Here is a 22037-nt window from a genome sequence, read left to right on the forward strand (position 1 = left end):
AATTATTCATAACATTATATGGCTTGAGCTAAGGAGCCAGAGGAATCGAATCGTCTTGAGCTAAGGAATCAGAGGAAACAAGATTTTTGTTTCTAGCCCTCACAGTTAGTTTATGCTAAGTTAGCATAAATGTGTGCAAATTTGGACAGTTGGTGGCGCTAAAGGGATTGAATTAGAGAATCTTGTTCAGACTGTACCAGAGTGCCAAATTCCATAGACTTCCATGGTGGAAGAAGAAGAAGAAACGTAAGAAAAAAAATAAATAAATAAGAACGCCAGCGATTACTACGCACTTTCAGTGCTTGGCCACTAAAAACATGCATTTTGTATGATCCCTCTTATTTTGTTAACATAATTAACATTTAGCAGATTCTGCAAGGTGTAGGCTATGTCCGAAAAACTGAGTAGGTTTGAGCCTTTGACTTGTACTCTACATGAAAATTATCTGAAAAGATTCAGCTTCACTGGAAGTCTATAAATAGTCTAATTTCTGAATAACCCGTGGCCTTTACCAGAGTGTCAACCTCACAAAGAGCTTCTGTATTCACACTCTGCTTTCTGAAACCATCAACTGCCTCACTAAACCAAATCACACTTGCAAAGGGACTCAATTTGTGGCAACAGTTATATTAAATCGTGATGATCCGACTGGTTGAAACAATGGCTGCTGCATCATCTTGACTGTAACACCCCAGTAGAAAATGCCCTCTTCTGCCTTGTGAATAATCATAATGTGATTATTATGCACAGCAGTTGAAAGGAACAGTGAACGTCTTACTGACCTACTTATAGAAGTGTTTAGACTGCATTCACTCTTTTGTGATGAATTCTGGGTTGAACTTGGACCATGGGTTCATGTTGCGCAACATGTGAACTGCTGAGTGACCGTCATGTGTCACTGCTGAAAGGGTGAAACAGGAAGTCAAGGGTTTTGAGTTTCCATTTTTCTCAATTTACCAAGGTGCATGTATGAGTAAAGCATACTAAGGCACGTATTACTTGTTTTTCTTATATTATAGAATGAGGATTTGTTTTAAACCAGTAATAAGTGTTAACTATAAAAGACAGTGATACCAGAAATCAGGTTGCTCTTTTTTGTCTTTTTTCACGCATTGAAGGATAGACCCGAGCCATATAGAGATCAAAATATTTAAGATTATTACTATTAAAGTTATTTTTTAATCCCTCTCCTCCTGTTTCCCTCTTTCATTGACAGCGACCCACATGTCTTCTCTGACTGACCTTGTCTATTCTCATCTGTTATGAATCTCTCTCATTCTGTCAGCAGTGACATGCACAGACTAGCCAAACAGGCTCCCTTTATATATATATATATATATATATATATATTTGCTAAACAATATGCCTTGATATTTTTCCTCTCAGACTGATGCAGTGTTTACAAATACATTCCACTGTCAGCAATGCTTTCCCACAGCACAGGAAAGATGCTGATCACGTGGCTGAATTTGTTTGTACGCTGCATCTGAGTTCACTGAAACATGGCCTGATTTTGGCTTCAGGCCGCAGATGACCTGCAGAAACCTGACACACGTCACAGATTCTTTTAGAGTCACAAGCCAAAACACATTCCAAGTTGTCGTGGGGTAAACATTAAGCAGGACCATATTTGCTTAAATATGTTATTATTTTTCTACAGATCAAAACTTTACAGATTTTTAATTATTATTTTTGGAAATGTACTGAATGATTCAAATTAAGTTTGTTGTGTATATGTATTATGTACTCTCTCTCTCTCTCTCTCTCTCTCTCTATATATATATATATATATATATACACACTGTATATGTGTATTATAGATACAATATATATTATATCTGTGTGTGTATATATATATATATATATATATATATATATATATATTCAGTATATATAATATGTGTGTGTGTGTGCAGTATATGTGTGTATTTGTGTATGTGTGTGTATGCGTGTTTAGGTGTGTGTATGTAAATGTATGTGTACAGACAGACAGACAGACAGACAGATAGATACATAGATAGATACATACATAGATATACATAGACAGATAGATACGTTAGATACATAGATAGATGAAAACGTTGTTTTAGAACTACATGAGGGTGAATAAATTACAATAGCATTTTATTTTCTGCACAAACCTTTCCTATTAGTATTTATGGAAGAACTTAGCCATGGATGAATCTTTATAAACTAGAAAAAACGACCCTAAACTGAACCCAGACTTTCAAAGATCCAGACAAACTGAAAAGTAGAATTGCCCAAAATCTGACACACATTTAAAACTCATGAAGTCTGCACAATTAGCAAACCTTCTTTTAGAGCTTTTGTCACCAATGCATTTTTAATGCTTTAAGTTGGCGGACTCTGCATATTTAACGTGTCTCTCCTCTCATCCTTTGTTTTATAGTAGAGATGCACATGGCCGAGGTGGGGTCTCCCCCTCTGGCTCTTGTGGAGTGACAGTAACCAAACAAAGCCCTCTGTCTCTCAGGGCGATGATGTCATGTTGGGTCCCCATCCCCCAGAAAGGACCAGGACAGAGTGTGTTTATGTGGGTGTCATTAAGATTTCACATGATTCATGGGAGCAGTTAGGGAGCATCCATGCATTCAGACAAATTATGTGCATGTGAAATGAGAAGTGGTTGTGTATTTGTATAACGCTCAAGTAAAGATGCTCACTCACACAAACTCATCAAAAGTGACTCAGGCATCTGAAACCCATACACGCTGTCATTTCTGATTGATTTTCTCTCTTTTCGTTTTCCTCACTTTCTTTGTTCATGATGTCTTTTTCTCACATTCTCTTCACAGCTGAGAGCAGCACAGAGGTGTGATATCACAGCCAAGGAAATTGCTTTAACCTGCATGCATCCCTAGTGAATGCATAGAGAGAGTGTGTCTAATGTGCCCTTGTTCTCCACAATTGTTGTGTGAGAAAGTTCACAACGGTTCTCTCTCTCCTTTTTGCTTCTTTCTTTCAAAGAGAGGCTACATTAAAAAAAAATGTTCTTTTTATATTTAATCCGTGTTTATTAAAGGAGTACTCTTTTTAAAGGAGTACCTCTGGAAGAGAGGGAAACTCTCTGAGAAACAAAGGAAATAATATTTGAGCTCTCTCTCCTTCATGAAGTTATAGCATTACCATTTGAGACGCAAGTCTCACCTTAGAAAACATCTCTTTCTCTCTTCCCTCACACCTTCTCTCTCACCCCAAAATAAAAACAGTGTCATGAAATAAGAAGCTGTTACCCCCTCCCCCCCTTTTTAAGAAGCTGTTTCCCTTCCAGGACTGAATGTTTTTTAATGACATTCGATTCCGTTAAGTTTGCGCATGTCCATTTTGCGCCAATGCAGACTGAACACTAAAATACTGTAAAAGAGTGTTTCCTATATTACTAGTGCGATAAGTACAATCAGATTCATAGGCGAATTCTTTTTATTAGTCCTTTCTATTATGAATGAAACGCGTACAGCAAGACTATTGCGAGTTTTGCACAAATGACTCTTGCGACGCTACCAGACTCCACAGCATAACTATAACGGCACAGAGAAACCATAGCTACAGTTAGAATCACGTTCAGTTATTTTTTTCCTTCAGACGAACGATAAAAACACTGACAGCCAATCAGAATTTTTTAGTGTATCTGATAAATGCAGTGCTACCAGTGAAGGCCGATTCGCAAACAAACGAACAACAAACAAAATTTTGATTATCTCACAATTTACTCGCCACAAGGCAAGCCATCCAAAGTGTATGACTTTCTTATTTCAATTAAGCAATTGTGTGAGTTATGTTAAATAATATCCTATCTCTTCACAAATTTATAATGTCATTGAATATTGCCTGAGTTTTTGAAGCTCCAAAAGGTCCATCCATCCATCCATCCATCCATATGACTCCATTGGGTTGATAAATGCCTTAAGCAAAGAAGTGTTTTTTTTTATTTTTTTTTAGGTAAAATATCCACATTTAAAACTGTATAAACTATAATCACTGTTTTTCGTTAATGGCCGTACTTGCATAGAGAGTCGAGTTCTGGAAAGGACCTGACGACGTATACAAAAACTCAGGCACTATTCATTGCCATTACAGAGCTGGGAAGAACCAGGATTTCTTTTTCTTTTCTTTCTTTTTTTTTTTTTAAATAGGCTATAACTCTGATTGTTTGGCTGAAAGAAGAAAGTCATATACACCTATGGCCTGAGGGTTAGTAAATGATGGGATAATTTCTATTTTAAGGGTTGCACTCGATTTTAGCTTGTGCACTTACAGTGTATACTTACCTTAGGAAGTACTGGTTAATATAAGGTAACAACATGGGTTAAGGTAGATATTTATCCAGTTATTACTATAATAAGTACATATACACCGAGAACAGGACTGTAAAATAAAGTGCAACTTTATTGAAGTTGATCACAGCATTTTGCAACCCAATTGCTTTTCTGTTTTTCAAATATTTCACAAATTCAAAAGAGTTGTTAAGATAAGTCAATATGCCTGTATTATATATGTAGCTATATGATCACAGTGAAATAATAGTCCCATAAAATTATGTTTTTCAGGGGGCACATTACCATCTTAATCTGCCAGACTGACTGAGTGGAGGGCGTCTGCGCTGGGGTAAGACAAACGGCTCTCCTCATTCAATTATGTGTTTGGATGTGTGATAAGTAGGGGTTTTTGTATATCATAGTGCTTAAAAGTGTGTCAGTTTAATGAGTTGAAGATAATCTCCTTACGGCACAAATTGCACACAGACACACACATACACAATAATCCTGCAATATTCATTTTAGTTTCTGTGTGTGTATGCGTGTATGAAAGAGTGAGTGTGTTTCCACATGAAAGGCTTCTGTCTAGATTTAAAGGGGTTCCCAGTTTAGTAAAGTGTTGGACATGATGGATCTATTGTTTATCGTGAAAATAAAAGGCTCTGTCTTAGTATTCTGACTAAGGACATTGGCGTTTTGTTGTGTTTATTCGCCCGTACATTACAGTACTTTTTACGAAGGAGAATGACAACATAGAGAGCATGTGTACTTGAGCTTGTGTGTTTGCGTGGTGTACGATAATGATATGTCATAAGGATGGTGTTGTGTCAGGAGGGAGGGGTGATGGGGGGGATGTATTAAATGAGTCATCGCAGATGTGAGCTCTGTTCTCCTCACTCCAGGGCAAGTGCGTTAGGCTCCTGAGGTCATCCATCATCTGAGTGTGTGTGTGTGTGTGTGTGTGTGTGTGGGTGGGTGGGTGTATTCATATGAGGGCTGGTGGGCTCCACTGCCAGGCAAACATATTAGAGAATCACGTTCATTACAAAGACAAATGTGCTTATGGAATTACCATGGTAATGGCTTCTTTCGCTTTTGTGGAAATACTGCTGTTTTTGTTGGATTTCTTGGAGGAAACTAATATAAACAAGCATACACAAAAGGTTTTATGAGTAGGGCTAAACAAATTGTAGCTCTATATTGGCCAATATCAACCATTTTCTTTTTTATTATTATTCTTTTTTTAGCATAAATCTGAAAACACTGATATTTGAAGCTGATAATATTAGGACTTATTTCACCAACTTTTTCTATGCCAGGTTTCAAAAGTGCTAAAAAGTTATTATAAATTTTTACATTATGTTCTGTTGAACTTTACAGAAATAATCTATAGTGTAGACAGGCACACACACTCTCTCTCTATTATACACAATGCTGTATATATAATTTGTAAATAATTTTAATTGTATTTTATTTTTATTATATTTTAAATAGAATATTAAATGTGTTCTATTTTGCATACTTTTTAAAGATCAGACTTTTAGTATACTAGTATGTATGCTTAAAAATATATTTGTGTGTATGATTGTATATATATATATATATAGTATATATGTATCTTATACACATATACATATATAAGTGTGTTACTGTTTTTGTGTTAGAGCATATTGCAGTTCAATTAAAGTTTTGAACTGTAGCTGATAATACGGATAATTATTGTTAGCTGTTAATTTCAAAAACAGTAACACACTGTATTTTTACGGTATGATGCTGGCAACCACAGCTGCCAGTAGTTTACTGTTTTTTTTTACCAGATTATTTTTACTTCAGCGTCAGCTGAAAAATATAAAACATTAAATACATACATACACATACAATATAATCAGTTATCATTCACAAGTATAGACCAATGTTTCTGTTCCGACCAACGATACATTCCTCACTGTATCGACCATTGTTTCTATGTCTGTACATTTCTAATTTTGACATTCATTATGTCATTCCCAGTTGCAGGACCTCATCTGGCTTTAGAGTGAATTTATTTATGGGTTCATTACCCCTTAAATTCTGTTGTTGAGAGAGCAGAAAACATTATGCAGCCATTTACAGCAGTTTGATAGCAAGTCTAATGGTGTTATGGGGGTTCTTGTGATGAAGTCATAGACTGCATGTTGACATCATGTCAGTCATCCTCAGAGAAGGTCATATGACTAAATGGTATGACAAACACTTGACTATGTCATACATCCACATCTGACCACACCACGGCCCTAATGCATGGCTATGCATCAAGGGACCACAGAAACCACAGAGGTGGATGTGGGATAAAATGAGGGACGACCTGCCGTGAGATAAACGGGGGAAGCCACTAAGCTTATAACGGTGGAGAGTGTGAGTGTGTTCTGTGACCAGCGGATGACTGCAGTGGTTCACCCATGTGTGATTTCCCCCTCTCTGCAGCAAGGTTTCACTCTCATTTCCATGGTGACAACGAGGACCTCTACTGACGCAGAGCTAAATTTATACGTTTTCCCGCCTGCAGTTTTGAGCTTGCGGACATGGCTAAGTGAAGTCACACACACAATGCTCAAAATTCAACAGGATCATGTAGGATGTATCTGAGGTGCATTACACCCAGGCCAGCCTTGAACATGTTTTGTTTTTGTGATGTCACAGAGGGAGGAAATTCCCATTCTGAGGTTTTGACAGCCCATGTGACGTGCGGAGGAAGCTCTAACCACAGTTGAATGAGTTCATCTTATCAGGCAGACGATTCCCTCTTCTGTTGATCAGGGACCATTGCCACAATAGAAAAAAATAAATGCAGAAATATGCTTTTGTAGATATTACTGCTGTACAACATATACTCTTAGAAGAAAAAGTTCTATTTAGAACCTTAAATGCTATCAGGCGCTTCATATATTCCCATCATGGGATAATTTTATGGATTTAGTTTAAATTTGAAAACATAAAAAGACTGTCACTAGAAAAAAAAAACCCGTTATGAAAACAATATGCAATAATTAAAGACATTTCTGCCAATTTAGAACCTTTATGGCATACAGGGTTCTTTAAAATTGAGTCAAGAACCCTAGAGTTCTATATAGAACCCATTAAACCTTTTTTCTGCCTAGCATAAAAATTAATTTTATGCAATATGTTATTTGATTTGTAAGTTTTATAAATGAAAGTAAGGTCATAGTTTGACGTAATAGTAAACCATATAGACCTCATTCATTTTTCAAGCATTTTACTTTTGAGCAAATTAATTGGTATCTATTCCCATGTTTTACAATTCTCTATTCAATTAAGTGCCTAGCATATAGTGCGGTCACCGATGGTCACCGGATCCCATATTTACCCCTCATAGGTGTCTTGGGATACTGTTTCCTGACAGACGTTTGAACAAGACACCATGTATGGCCTGCCAAATGTAACTTAATACCGATGATGAAGTTGCTTACTCTATGGCTCACAATATAAGCCACTCGTACCTCGACCAAGCAGGCCTGCCTGAGGTCTGATGGTCTCGGCATGTGTCTACTAATAAGTGCCTTTGATGAAGAAGACACTTAAATGCAGTGTGTGTGTTCATGAAGTGGTTGTGAAAGAGATAACCCCTTTTGTGCTTTCCAGCTGGGCAATTTGAAACCATACAGCTGGCTAACTAGACCTTACGGAGAACAAGACGCATGCCAAATGTAATTGATACAGCACAGAACTTTAGTCTTACAGTCAGGTTCTTCATTAATGAATGTCACTGCTGTTATTTTTACGCTTTGAAAGATAGACAAAAATCCATGTAAAATAGATGTTTTTTTCTTTTTCTTTTACTTTGCCCTTTACTTTCTTTTACTTTTACTTTGTCTTTTACTTTAACACTATTTCTACTATTATAGAGTTAATGGAAACGCTAAATAAATGTAATGTTCTTTGTCAATCCAAGGTTCTAAAAAGAGGTTTCGGCAGTGTCATAGAAGAACCATTGTGGGTTCTCCAAAGAACCTTTCAGCCAACAGTTCTTAATATAACGTATTCTTCTTCTTTGCTTAGTGTGAATAATAATTTGATGACCTGAAGGATCTTTTTTCCACTATAAGGAAAACATAACCATGAATGCTAGTAGTAAGGCTATATAAGTTGAAATACCATAGTATAGTCACCAATACCATACGAATTTGTTTTATGTATTCATACACTCGTTAACACTTAATTTCTAAGCAGCCAATCACATGGCGGCAACTCAGTGCATTTAGGCATGTAGACATGGTCAAGACAATCTCCTGCAGTTCAAACCGAGCATCAGTATTGGGAAGAAAGGTGATTTGAGTGACTTTGAACGTGGCATGATTGTTGGTGCCAGAAGGGCTGGTCTGAGTATTTCAGAAACTGCTAATCTACTGGGATTTTCACGCACAACCATCTCTAGGGTTTACAGAGAATGGTCCGAAAAAGAAAAAACATCCAGTGAGCGGCAGTTCTGTGGGCCGAAATGCCTTGTTGATGCCAGAGGTCAGAGGAGAATGGCCAGACTGGTTCGAGCTGATAGAAGGGCAACAGTGACTCAAATAACCACCCGTTACAACCAAGGTGGGCAGAAGAGAATCTCTGAACGCACAGTACGTCGAACTTTGAGGCAGATGGGCTACAGCAGCAGAAGACCACACCGGGTGCCACTCCTTTCAGCTAAGAACAGGAAACTGAGGCTACAATTTGCACAAGCTCATCGAAATTGGACAATAGAAGATTGGAAAAACGTTGCCTGGTCTGATGAGTCTCGATTTCTGTTGCGACATTCGGATGGTAGGGTCAGAATTTGGCGTCTACAACATGAAAGCATGGATCCATCCTGCCTTGTATCAACGGTTCAGGCTGGTGGTGGTGGTGTCATGGTGTGGGGAATATTTTCTTGGCACTCTTTGAGCCCCTTGGTACCAATTGAGCATCGTTGCAACGTCACAGCCTACCTGAGTATTGTTGCTGACCATGTCCATCCCTTTATGACCACAATGTACCCAAAATGTACCCACAATGCAGCCGACAAATCTGCGGCAACTGTGTGATGCCATCATGTCAATATGGACCAAACTCCCTGAGGAATGCTTGCTTCAAGCACCTTGTTGAATCTATGCCACGAAGAATTGAGGCAGTTCTGAAGGCAAAAGGGGGTCCAACCCTTTACTAGCATGGGGTACCTAATAAAGTGGCCGGTGAGTGTATATTGATTTCTTTTGTAATCATTTATTACAATATTAAAAATGTAACAAGTGCTGGAATTCAATAAAAAACTGTATGATTATCACACAAAAAAGCAAGAATGAAAAATTTACTTTACATTAATTTGAACCGTTTAGGACACATTTTAACATTCAAATATCCGAGTATTATAAACGTTGAAACAGCATAAAAATGGTGGTAATTAATGCTTCTAATTGCCACGTGCACGTTGAATTAACAGTTCAATAATTCGATACCACGTAAATGTTACATTTTGGCGTGCATGATTAGAAACAAATGTAAAAGCCTATCCAAATGTTCAGCCTTTGGCGCACACGTGGGTTCTTCGGCGTTAAAATATGAGCTTGTGACTGCAATTGCTGCGATTCAAAGCAATTGAGCAATATCTCCTCTTCACACCACCAATAACACGCACTCAGCTGCAGAGAAGGCGGGTGGAGAGAGAGAGAGAGAGAGAGAGAGAGAGAGAGAGAGAGAGAGAGAGAGAGAGAGAGAGAGAGAGAGAGAGAGAGAGAGAGAGAGAGAGAGAGAGAGAGAGAGAGAGAGAGAGTGAGGGTGAGGGTGGGTGTGTAGTCTGTACTGTACGTGAGAGCGACGGAGCGCAGTGTTTGTGCGGACTCAGAGACGCAGAGACATTCGGTACCGTGAGAGAAAAATAAATACGGATATACCACCGAACCAGGGGGATCTACAGACACGGAATAATCTTCAGTATCGAGTCGCTGGTCTCGCCTGCGACGAAAGCCCGTTTCCATCAGACCTGCTGCGGTAAACGATTCAATTGGTCCAGCATCTTGGCAGAGACTGATTTATACATGCATTATTAAGCGCTACCTGCTCCTATTTTCATTTTTTGTGTGTCTGAGTATTCGTCTAATTGACTCATCGATCCAGGCTTCATTGACAGTAGCAATGACAGTAGCCTACATAGCCTTCTTCTCCATCTGAAGGACTGCAGTGCAGGACGGGTTTCCCTGGGATACGTTTTGATTTTTTTTTAATTATTATTAATCTGAGGTTAGCCTAGTAAGGACTCGATTATCAGCACCCATTTGTGTAAAAGGAACATTGAAAATGGCCGTATTTAATTCTTGACACCTTAACGCAGCGAGGAAGATATTCTTCAGGCATTTTCCAATCAGAGTTGGGTTCCAGCATTATCCAGCTATGATGTAGCCTACACGCGCACGTCTACGGTTATCATCAGTATTCATTATCGAGTATTAATTAGAATCAAACCAGGGCCTTCTTTTGATTTCTGTCATCAAAATGCCGGCTGGAATGAAGCCTCTTGAAAAATTCTTGAAGAAGCAGACCAACGCACTCACCCGGGCGGGTGGTTTTGGGGAGAAGGCCACCGGCACAGGGGCATCCAGGCGGCGGGCCAGCCTGTCCCGTGTGGTGCCGTTCTTCAGGGAGACATCTCCCGAAAGCGGCCCGGCGAGAGAGGTGTTCAGCCCGGAGACCGAAGAAGCGCCGTGCTGGCCATCCGCCACTGCGGACATCAGGAGCCCGTCGCTGTCCAGTGATGAGCAGAGCTCAGAGGCGAGCCTGGACACGAACTGGACCCCGCTTCCCGCGGACACTCCTGACAATCTAGCGCTGGCGCTGCTGGATAGTGTGGCGGGAAAGCGGTACGGCAACTGCACAGGTGAGTCCCTTTTCCTACCGTTCATGCTCCACTGACAGATATTATTGGTGGATCTTTGAAGAGCAGACTGTTTACAACTATGATGACCGTTTATGCATGCACGCCTGTGTTGTGGGTTAGCCTACAATACATAGGCTAATCGTTTCCAGTAGGATTACCAATTTATCGATATTTTTGTTTTGTGCAATAATCATCGTGCACTTTCACTTTATGTTAATTTTCGCGTAATGGCAAATATTTTTTATCCGTTGTGTGGTTATGAATTTTATTTAGTGCAGGCACAATAAGGAGAATAAACAATAACACTATTTATTTATGAAAATGAATTGTAAAAATAAATTGCCATGATCGCATCGCACTCCGATATTGAGCTCCTCAATAACTTTTATACAAGAAGTTTAAATTGTTGGGCGTTTTGTCATGTCTTGCTATCAATAACCTTTATAGGCCTATACGTTTAAATTGTTTTGTCGTCTTGCCATTTTTCAAATATATAAATATTTTTTTTTTGTCTTTTTGTGTCATTCCATGAGAACTTTGTTTTTAAGACAACATAATTAACTTAAAAACATGAAAAAAAAAAACAACATAAAAGAGAATTTGCAAAACATTTTACTTTGAGAATGATATATTTCTGAGTAAATTTGTAGGGCAGGACTTAATTTTATCAGGAATTGATTAAATCATGAAAATTGGTTGTTGTACCAGGATAGAGCCAGACCGTATGGTTTAAATAACCAAACTGGCTCCCTTAAATTTTCTTGCCTCAAGACTGCATTTTCCGGAAAACCTGTGCTGTGTAAATTACTCTCTAAAAAAAGTAATTGGGTTGGGTTGTTTTAACTCAATTTTGTATCAAATATGGACAAACTCGAACATTGGGCTAAAAATGTTATTTAAAAATGTAACCCAATGGCTGGATTTGTCCATATTTGACCCAAAATACGGGTCAACTATGACTGGACAACTATGTCAGATACCTCATATAATGCAGTAGCCATTCTTTTATTTACTCTAGTCGCTTGCTATCTCTCTATGATTACAGATGTTGTTCATCACCGCTATTCCGAGAATAATTTGATCATGGGCCGCTTCTATAAATGGTTGTATTAATGTCATTGTATGTGCCATATTAATTTGGGTAAACAAGGACATTTTTTTAGACTGAGCAACTCTGTTTCACAGAGATGTGGCATGACAGTGGACCACCATATTTTAGGAAGGCAGTCAGGCTAGTCATAAACCTTGAGATTATATTGAGCACTGGCAACATTTAAAAGGTCACATCAAAAGGTCACAGAGAGTGATGTCATAAAACAAAGTGCTTTCACATTTGTCAATAACAGATCCTCACTAAATGAGGATCTAAATGGGGAATAGCCTATCTTTAAGTAGATGTGGTGCTAGGGCATTTCCTCGACTGTGGGGAAGCTTATGGCAATCGAATGAAATTATTAAATGTTTCCATGGTGCTTTCCTGTGTGTTTTTCCTCAAATTGTTGTTATGGATGTTTCATGATCGCACAAGCAGCTACCACCCACACCTGACCTGACACCCACATACATCATCACTGAGCACCTGTATGTAGAAAACACCACCAGCCAATCAATTCATGCATGTGTGAAGTGAGGGGATTTCTATTTTGGTCTCAGACAAAGGACTTTTTACAGGGAAATGACGAATTGTGTTGAGTTGTGATGGGAATGGGTTGTCTGTAACAAGTGCATACATGTTACCTGTAAGTTCCAGGACTTTTATGAAGAATGGCTCTCCCACACATTTATTCGCAGTGATGCTTTGCAGCCATAGTGCAGCGGTTTGCACGCACATGTGCATTAGAGTGTTTTTGTGTGGTAACCATGGAAACTGCAGGGATTTCTAGAGTATGCCGGTGCATAAAGAGAGAATTATGCTTGATGTGAAATCAATATGCAGACGGGCTGTTTGCCATGGTTCAATGCGTTTATAGGATGTATGGTAACCAATAAAATGTCCCTTAGACGGTAAATTATGACGACGGATTGGCAAGTTTTGTTATTTTTCATTCGACTGTTTTGAACAGTATAGAAAGGCGAGGAAAGGTTTATGTGCTTGAGGTAGATTGTATGTTTAAAATGATAGTTCACCCGAAAAATTAAAATTCTGCCGTCAATTACTCACCATCACGTCGTTCCAAACCTGTAAGACTTTCGCTCATCTTCAAAACACAAATGACGATGTTTTTAACGAAATCTGAGAGATTTCTGTCCCTCCATTGTCAGTCTGTGCAACTAGCAATTTGATGCTTCAAAAAGTTCATAAAAAGATCGTAAAACTTATCCATATGAATTGAGCGCCCTAGTCAAAATTTTCTAAAGAGACACGATCAATTTATATGATGAACTGATTGAATTTAGGCTTAATTAATTTGAATAAATCTCTCTTCATTTTTGTTTCTGTTGAAGAATTTGAAGTCTTTAAGTCGACTTGAAACTTTGCATTAATCATTCAAAATCAAAAGTTCATTCAATTTAATAATTTCTTTTCAAAACACATTCTATCTCTTGCTAACCTATAAAATGATGGCATGAGCTAAACTTTCATCCGTTTAGTGTGCTTGACGGCTCGCTTTTTCTCCTTTGGAGGTGATTGAATACAATTTATCTTGAACCTCCGCTCTATATAGAACAGATCAGAGAGAGTTCAGTTTTTTGTCACGTACTACTGAGACAGTTGGTCTTATTCTCAACCTGTTTTACTCCTTTTTCATGTAAATGGGGATGCCTTTGCTCTTGGTAAGACTGACATTTTCTCTACAATTTGTCATTATCGAGGCCCGGGAAATTTTTTTGAAAATGTGCCACTAATCCTGGATTAGCCAACAATGGGTTTGCAGTTCATCTCATCTACTGTTGTTGTCCGTAGAGTGACTGTGGATTATGGACCGAGGGAAGTCCACTGATCCAGGGTCAAGAGGTAACACACTGAAATAAGACACTGCATGCAGTCAAGTCATCAGCGTTAAGAAGACGCACAGCCCAGCTGTTGACCGAACGAGTAACTGTAGACAGATGCACTTTGTATATGTTTCTACGTTTCTGGTAAACTACTATGTATGTACCTTGATCTCTTGAGTTTTCTATGTGGAATCCAGAATTCCCTGAAACCATATTTAGCTCTGTTCCAAGACAACACAACACGCCCATGAAACCGCTTTATCTCTGGAATGTGTATGGACACCTCCTGAGTGTGTGCAATAACTGGTAGTGTGTATTGGAGTGATTTGGTAGGGCTCATCGAACCAAGATTAGCGAGTTGATCATTACATAACTTTGTTTACCTGTAACCCTTCCAGTTGTGAGCCCTAGGCAAAAGTAGTTCTGTTGGTTGGCGTGTCAGGACAAAGTCCCAGAGGGCAGAGCAAGAGCAGTGCAACGGCCATATGATTCGTTAGTTGCCAATTTTGTGAAAACGTCCTCCAGTCTTACATGCCGAGGGAGGGGAGTGGCTTGGGACTTTAAGCTTAATTGTTTTACTGAAATGTTTTTTTCAGTTTTAATACATCTATATCATTGCGAAAATCATTTTTTATGATTCAGCAATACTCTTTGGTTGATCTTTGAGTACATTTTTTTCTCCCCATATATACCGTGTATATATATATATGGCTCTTCAATATGAATGGGAATAATAAATAAATACATTTAAAAAAATTGCAAAAAGGGTTTTTAATGTCTTTTCACAGGCGTTTTATTAGTGACAAAGGCAATGTAACAGTTGTTCTTTACATATATTATTAAAAAGGGCCTGAATTATTTCTTTTGATCAAATACTGCTTAAGTGAATCTTAAACTACAAGCTGTCGTATCAACCAGTCCCTGAGTTCACTGATTTAAGTTTCACAGTTACGGTAGTTTTTGTTCATCCGGTATGCAAACGAAAACCGAGTGTCATTTGTTTCCAGTGTTTAAAAATAATGAATGAAAACTTGTTCTTGGTTCCCAGCCATACTATTAAAGTATATCACATGTCAAGACTTTTGCTATAGTAAAGGTGTTTTGTTGTGGTGCCAGTCAGCATCGTCATGATGTAATTTTCCTGTGGTTACAGAGTGATGGCATTCACAGCTCAGATAAACTTCAGTAGTCATAGCCCCTTCTGATGAAGGTAACTAGAGGTGTAGACAGTCTCTGGTTGTATAAGGAGGACCACACCAGTCTCCATGTGCTGCTTTCCTGTGGGCTGAAACTGTCCTGAGGGTGTTTTAAAGAATCTTCTGCAGTGTGGAGAAAGAAATAAATGCAAGGAGGGGAGAGAAAGAAGTGCAATCGGAGAGAGTGTGTTTGTGTAGGAGGAATGCTAGCATTTTTTTCTTTTGAAAAGAGTGAGGGATTAGAGTGGAATGACTGCCCACTCACTGGCCTCCCATTGCAGGGCTTTACATAACATCGTGAGGAAAAGCGAGACATCTCTCTCTTTCTGTGTGGTTGTCACCCTCTCGCCCCCCTTCTCCTTGATCCTTAATGGTTATGCCCACTCTGCTGAAAGCATCTACGGTGTCCACCTCGACTGTGCCTTTTGAATATGCATTTTGATGTATGTTAGTGCTGCAATATTAATGTGTGGAGTGGGTGCCAATATACAGCAGGGTATTTTCAAGTGTTTGTGTTATTGTGTGATATTTGTGACTCATTTGCACCGTTCCTGCATATAGGCAACTTAGAAAATAACTGCAACAACTCGACACTCTATATGCAAATAGCGCCCACAGCTGATTCCAGTAGAGTTTGGGATTAACTAATAATGGAATTCTCTAATAAGCTTAACAAAATTGTTGTATTTATCCATTTGGCAGATGCAAAAGTGGATTAAACCTGTGACTTTGTTGTAGTGCTCATACTCTGAGCTACAGGAAAAATAGTTCTTTTAAATTTTACTAAATTATTTTTATCAGTGCTTTGCTGTGTGGGAATATAATTGGAATCCGCCATCTTGGATTATTTTTTTTTTCCTCTTTTGCTCGGTACAGTGCATTCTGGTATTGCCGGCAAACGAGTAGTGCTGCCTTAGAATTGGGCCTATATATACGTATATTTATATATACATATATATATATAAATAGAAAATATATGCTCCAATGTGAAGAAGGAGCCTCTATTAGACTCAACACCTGTTCACATGGCAACTGCCGCTTTCAGATCAGGTGAAGGTGAAGAGGATGAGGCAAATGGAAGGCGGCTAGAACTGTGGGTTAAGTGGAAAGCAAGTGTTAGAATACAATAACCTTGAATGCATCTTTCTTGGTATTTATATCAGAAATCAGATGAGCACAAGCTAAATTGTCACTAGTAGAATAAGACAAATGTTAACCAACTCTTAAGTACTTTTTACTGTTACTTTAATACTGTTTTAAAAAGTTTTTGTTATAAATTTGTATCGTCTATATGTATATGAAGAGTTCAGATGCAAAAGCCTCTAAGTGCCATTTGAAATTTTCTTCTAAAATGATCATTTTTATCAAGCTTGTATATTTAAGTTCAGTAATTTCACTTAAATGGCAATGAAGATTACCTATTAATTGTCATTTAAGTGAAATTACTGAACTTAAATATACAAGCTTGATAAAAATGGTCATTTTAGAAGAAAGTTTCAAATGGCATTTAGAGACTTTTGCATCTGAACTCTTCATATACACTACCATTTAAAAGTTTGGGATCAGCATCCAAAACGTCTCATGCTCAACCAAGGCTTTTATCATTTATTTGATCAAGATACAGTAAAAACTGTAAAATTGTGAAATTTTAAATAGCAGTTTTTTATTCGAATATTTAAAATTTTTAAAATGCCATTTATTCCTGTGATGCAAAGATGCAAATTTCAGCTTCATTACTTCTTCAGTGTCCAGAAGTGGTCCTTCAGAAATCAGTCTAATATGATTATTTGATGCTCCAAAAACATATCTGATAATTATCAATGTTAAAAACAGTTGTGTCGCTTAATCATCAGGATTCTTTGATAAATAGAAAGTTTAAAACAGAGTTTATTTGAAGTAAAAATATATATATATGTGATTCTTGGGAATTTGGATAAAACAGGTTTTAATTTTGAAAATAAAAAGTTAGTTAAATTACAAAATCTGAAGGTATATCATTATAAAGCAAGGTCTTGGCTGTTCAGCAATGCACTGGTGCAACCTCCTGATTTTGTATTTTTTTCATAAAATAGGCGTTTCTCCAGTTATCACTTTGTTTTTGTCAACACCGTCAGACAAAATAAATAGCAAATAATTTTTTATTTGTTTGGTCTAATATGTATTTAGAGTTTTTAAATCATTATCTGGCATTCTTGGTACACATATATGCTGTTAAATGTTGAATATTCACTTTTGTTCATTTTTTATACTGATTTGCGTGTACTCCTTTAAAAGATATAACATCATACAACATTTACTTTAAGCCTAAATAGAAAAATTTAGTTTGTTTTATTTAACAAACATATTTTTGTATTAAAAGAGACTATTACTTTAATAACTCAACAGCACTGAAGAATCATATTTCAAGTATATTCATTTAAAACAAATAAAACTCCCTCTGACGGTGGTGACTTTAGAACTGACGGTGGTGACATTAATCTGACGGTGGTGACTGTGGCCTCTTTACAACATACAATTCCACAATGTATACCACTCAAGTCAATCAATTCTTGCTTAACAACTTCATTTAACTCTTTGGTCCAAAAAATAACAATCTTGAGCACTGTGATAAACATTTTTTTCCTTTTATGAGGTATTCCTCATTTAACTCTGCCTCACTGTGTATTTTCTCTCTCAGCTTTTTTTTGGTATTCCCTGTTTCTTCTCCTTCTCTCCTCTACAGATAGCTGCTGCCTAGCCATAACTTTCTAAAATACATAAAGTCAAAGTTGAGTGTAATGACTATGAAATTGGGGGTAATTACAGCGAATGTTAGATTTGTTTAAATGATGTCATGCCATTTTCATTTGGCTTTAGTCATTGGAGATGCATAGCCTGGAATGGATAGTGCATACTATGTGCTGTGTAGGTAGGCAGTAGCTGCACTATGTGCATCCCAAATGACATAAGCCAAATGAGCATGGCATAATAGTGGATTGAGAGAGAGGGAAGGCACACCTTATCCCCTATTGGACGATAGGCTGATGGTATAATTCATAAATATGTACACTGAACAAAATTATAAATGCAACACTTGTTTTTGCCCCCATTTTTCATGAGTTGAACTCAAAGATCTAGGACTTTTTCCATGTACACAAAAAGCCTATTTCTCTCAAAAATTGTTCAAAAAATCTGTCTAAATATCAAGTACACGTTAGTCAAGCTCGCATCAGCCGACTATTAGCTGATCCACCTCCCCCTATAGGAATATGACGCCTATCACTGTACACATATATAAGCTCCTTCAGTATTATCAGCAGCTATCACGTTTCTCAGGAGCTCATTACCCTCCTCCCTCCCCAGCTCCACTCGTCAGTCAGGACTTGACATTCTGATTCCCCAAGAATCTGAATAAATTCTCGAATTATATTGTACTTTAAATTTTGAAATAATATGCAAAACATTCATGTTGGTTCTGTTCTGTTTACCCCAAGGGGGTTATTGCTGCTCCTATCCATGCTAGGCTTTAACAAATTTTTAGTGTGGGCAAAAATCTAAATGAACGTCATGAAACACAATTTAATCGCATCAAACGTGTTCAGATTAGAACTGCTGTATTCCTGCAGCTGAACCACAGCCGTGAGGATATCAGGAAACATCCTCACTCTCACTCGCGCTAATAGTAGCATGCAGTGTAAGCCTGTATGGAAGAAATATGGGGGGAATTAAATAAATAAAAATATTAAAGAGGTGAATGGAACATTACAGATAATATATTGGTATTTATTGTGATCAACAATTATATTCTAGCCTCTGTTATAGACCATTTGGGGGGTTTTGTCACCACCGTCACACGGTATGTCACCACCGTCAGATAGAAAACCTGACGGTGGTGACAAAACCTACTCTTTCACATGATATGCATGAGATGTTCACATTATAGCCATCTTGTTTCCCCTCTGTTGCTAGCTACTTCAGACCTCTTCTTAAAAAGTATACAATTATGTCATAATCTAATTTAATATTTTCTATACAAAAGAGACGGTGTTGACATGTTATGGTTGTGACAGTAGCAGTGCCCAAATATATGAACAAGTTTAAGAGAAAATAGCAAAATTACGGGAGCTTGAGTGATCTTGAAGCATGCTGTAAAGCTGAAGGTTTGAAAATGGGGTATGGAGGAATGTAGTTGACCTTGTAGTTGCCTGATTTTATTGCTTTTTATAAATATCTGACGGTGGTGACGAATATGTGGGACACATTTTGAACAACCACAAAATAATAGTAAATATTGTTCAAAACTCACTGTTTGTAGTTTTTAATACATATTACAATGTGCTCTTTTGTGTGGTAAATATATTATTCAATTCAATTATTCCTTTTTGTTTTTTTAATCAAGTTGAAATGATTATCTCCTATCCGAGGACAGCTGATTTTGTAGGCAATGGGCCAGCATATAATCATTAAAATAATAAAAATGAAAAATAAACCTATAAAAGAACCTTACATATGTGCAAAGGACCCCCTGATTATAAACTTGATTCTTTTCATTCATGAAAATGTTATTAATTTCCAACAGAATTAGCACTTTTTTTAGTGGGACATGTTTTTGCCAAAGTTTCAAGAATCAGTGATATAATATATAAAATATTATATCCAAAGTTCAATCCGAACCCAAGTAAAGAGCACAAGTAGCCTGTTGTTCTGGTTACCTCATCAGATAAACACTATTCTGGTCGCGAACATCTATTTACCGCAAGGTCAAAAATTTGTGCTTGAATAACGTGTGATGTTGAAAACCATGTTTAGAAACAGATACTTATATTTAAAATGACTTCATTGAGGCGGAGGAAATCATGCCTTATTTTGGGCATTATATTCCCTTCGCAAACCCCTATAATTCATGCCCTGATGTTAGTGGAGAAAATCACACTTAGGCTATGTAGACACAATTTTTGAAAGCGATTATAAGGCGGCACTTCTGAAGCGATCTCTCTCTCTCTCTCTCTGCGCTCTTTTCATTCTGCATCACAAAAACAGCATTGCAGTCACTGCGAGTCAGTGCCTTGAATCAAACCATAGCAAATGCGCCACGTGACGCCCCTTTGAAGTGACAGCAGAGGTTGCTCTTTTTTACCACGCAGTTTGCACACTCAAACACACGCGTCCACACACACACATACACACACACACAGATGGCCTGGAGCTCCCGGATCAGAGGCTTGACCGACAGCCCTAATAACAGCCTGAAAACAGCCTCCTGCTTGCTAGAGAGAAGGATGTGATTAGCACACAGTGATCACTCCCACCAAGAAGCAGTTGCACACGGAAAGCCTCCTTCCGAAACAGCTTACCAAAGAAGATAGAGAGCCTTCAAACAGCTATTCATGCTTTTAGACCACTGGCATAGAGTGATAAACGTAGCAATGAGTTATATTAATCTCTGTGTACTGTAATGGGGATGAAGTTCTTTGACTTTAGTGGAGGAGGGTGATGATTATATACAGAACTGTTTAGAAAAAGAGCCATAAAGGAGCTTTTAGCTATGATGATCTTTTTATCATCGTAATCAAACATGTGTTAGAAGATGTTATTTTGAAGTATTGGGGCCATTCTCGCTGTGACGATGGGCTGGGTCTGTTCATCTCTCTTCGCCTGTGGGAAACTGTGACATATTTTTCACAAGGAAGTTTATGCGTATGCAGTATTACAAACACAAGCTTGCTTGAGGAAATCTTTTACTATTTACATAGGTGTGAAACACTTTTAAAAGCAACTGGTAGTGCAATTTCACCACATTTACTTTCTTAGTCAATGGTTTTATTGTTCATGAGCACACATTAGGAAATATATATATTTTTTTAATTAAACTGAATTTTCGACTTCATCAGTGTCACACGATCCTTCAGAAATCATATAGTGACAGTTATATACCGTATACACATTATAGTCGGAATATATGTGCACACTTGGGGTGTGACGGTTCAAGTTACTCTAGATTCAGTTTGTATCTTGGTTGCGGTATGGTTCGGTATGTGCTATGTTCAGGCAAAAAAGGACTACTGTCAAATGAAAATAAATAAAATAAAGGTTAAGTTTTTTAGGTTGATCTAACAGTAGTTTTTAGGTACAGAAATCGAAGAAAGTATTCAAATGTAAAAGAACACTGCCTATAATCTTCACTGTATAAATTAAATAAAGATTCATCCTTAATATTAAAATTACAAAAGTTATTCAGTCAAGAGCAGTGCTCAAAGTTGGCCGGTATGTAATGAGGTGTAGCTTATCCTAATTTTTGTGTGTGTGTGTTCTAGAGGTGTCACGATTCTCCAAATACTCGATTCGTTTACATTTTCGATTCTAAGGTCACCTTTCGTTTCGTTTCTCGACTTCAGCGTGACTTGTGATGTCTGCAAACTGTGGCTATTTGAAGTGCGAACGTTGTCAACATAATCACTGGAAATCCAAAAAACTTCCACACCTGCAACTTCAATGAAAGAGGAGGGGGTTCAAGTTCTGTCGATGGGTTTCCTGCATCTGCAGTTGCCATCCTATCTTTTGAATGATTGTAGCTAAGTTAGAGGAGGTTGACCACTCGCAGCACTTCAACACACTTGTTTTTAACACACGTGACATGGGGGCGTGACAGCATCGACGATTTCATTTTTTAATTCGAAGTTCAAGATTGTGAATTAATTTCGGTCGATTTCGATTTAAAATCGAATAGTGAGTACCGCCACTTGGCCACCGTACCAC

At 37.8% G+C, this 22037-nt stretch overlaps 1 protein-coding gene across 1 annotated transcript in view; it reads left to right on the forward strand.

The window, feature by feature from the left end:
• The first annotated feature begins 10079 nt into the window (after nt 1–10079).
• The window catches only part of rapgefl1 (Rap guanine nucleotide exchange factor (GEF)-like 1), a 41711-nt gene continuing 29753 nt past the window's right edge, over nt 10080–22037 (forward strand). The window contains exon 1 of the mRNA XM_039686809.2: nt 10080–11169. Coding sequence (XP_039542743.1) covers nt 10788–11169 — 382 coding nt within the window. The 5' untranslated portion in view covers nt 10080–10787. The remainder of the gene's footprint in view (nt 11170–22037) is intronic.

This window comes from Pimephales promelas, chromosome 3, assembly GCF_988280905.1.
Source record: "Pimephales promelas chromosome 3, fPimPro1.hap1.1, whole genome shotgun sequence".
NCBI lineage: Eukaryota > Metazoa > Chordata > Actinopteri > Cypriniformes > Leuciscidae > Pimephales > Pimephales promelas.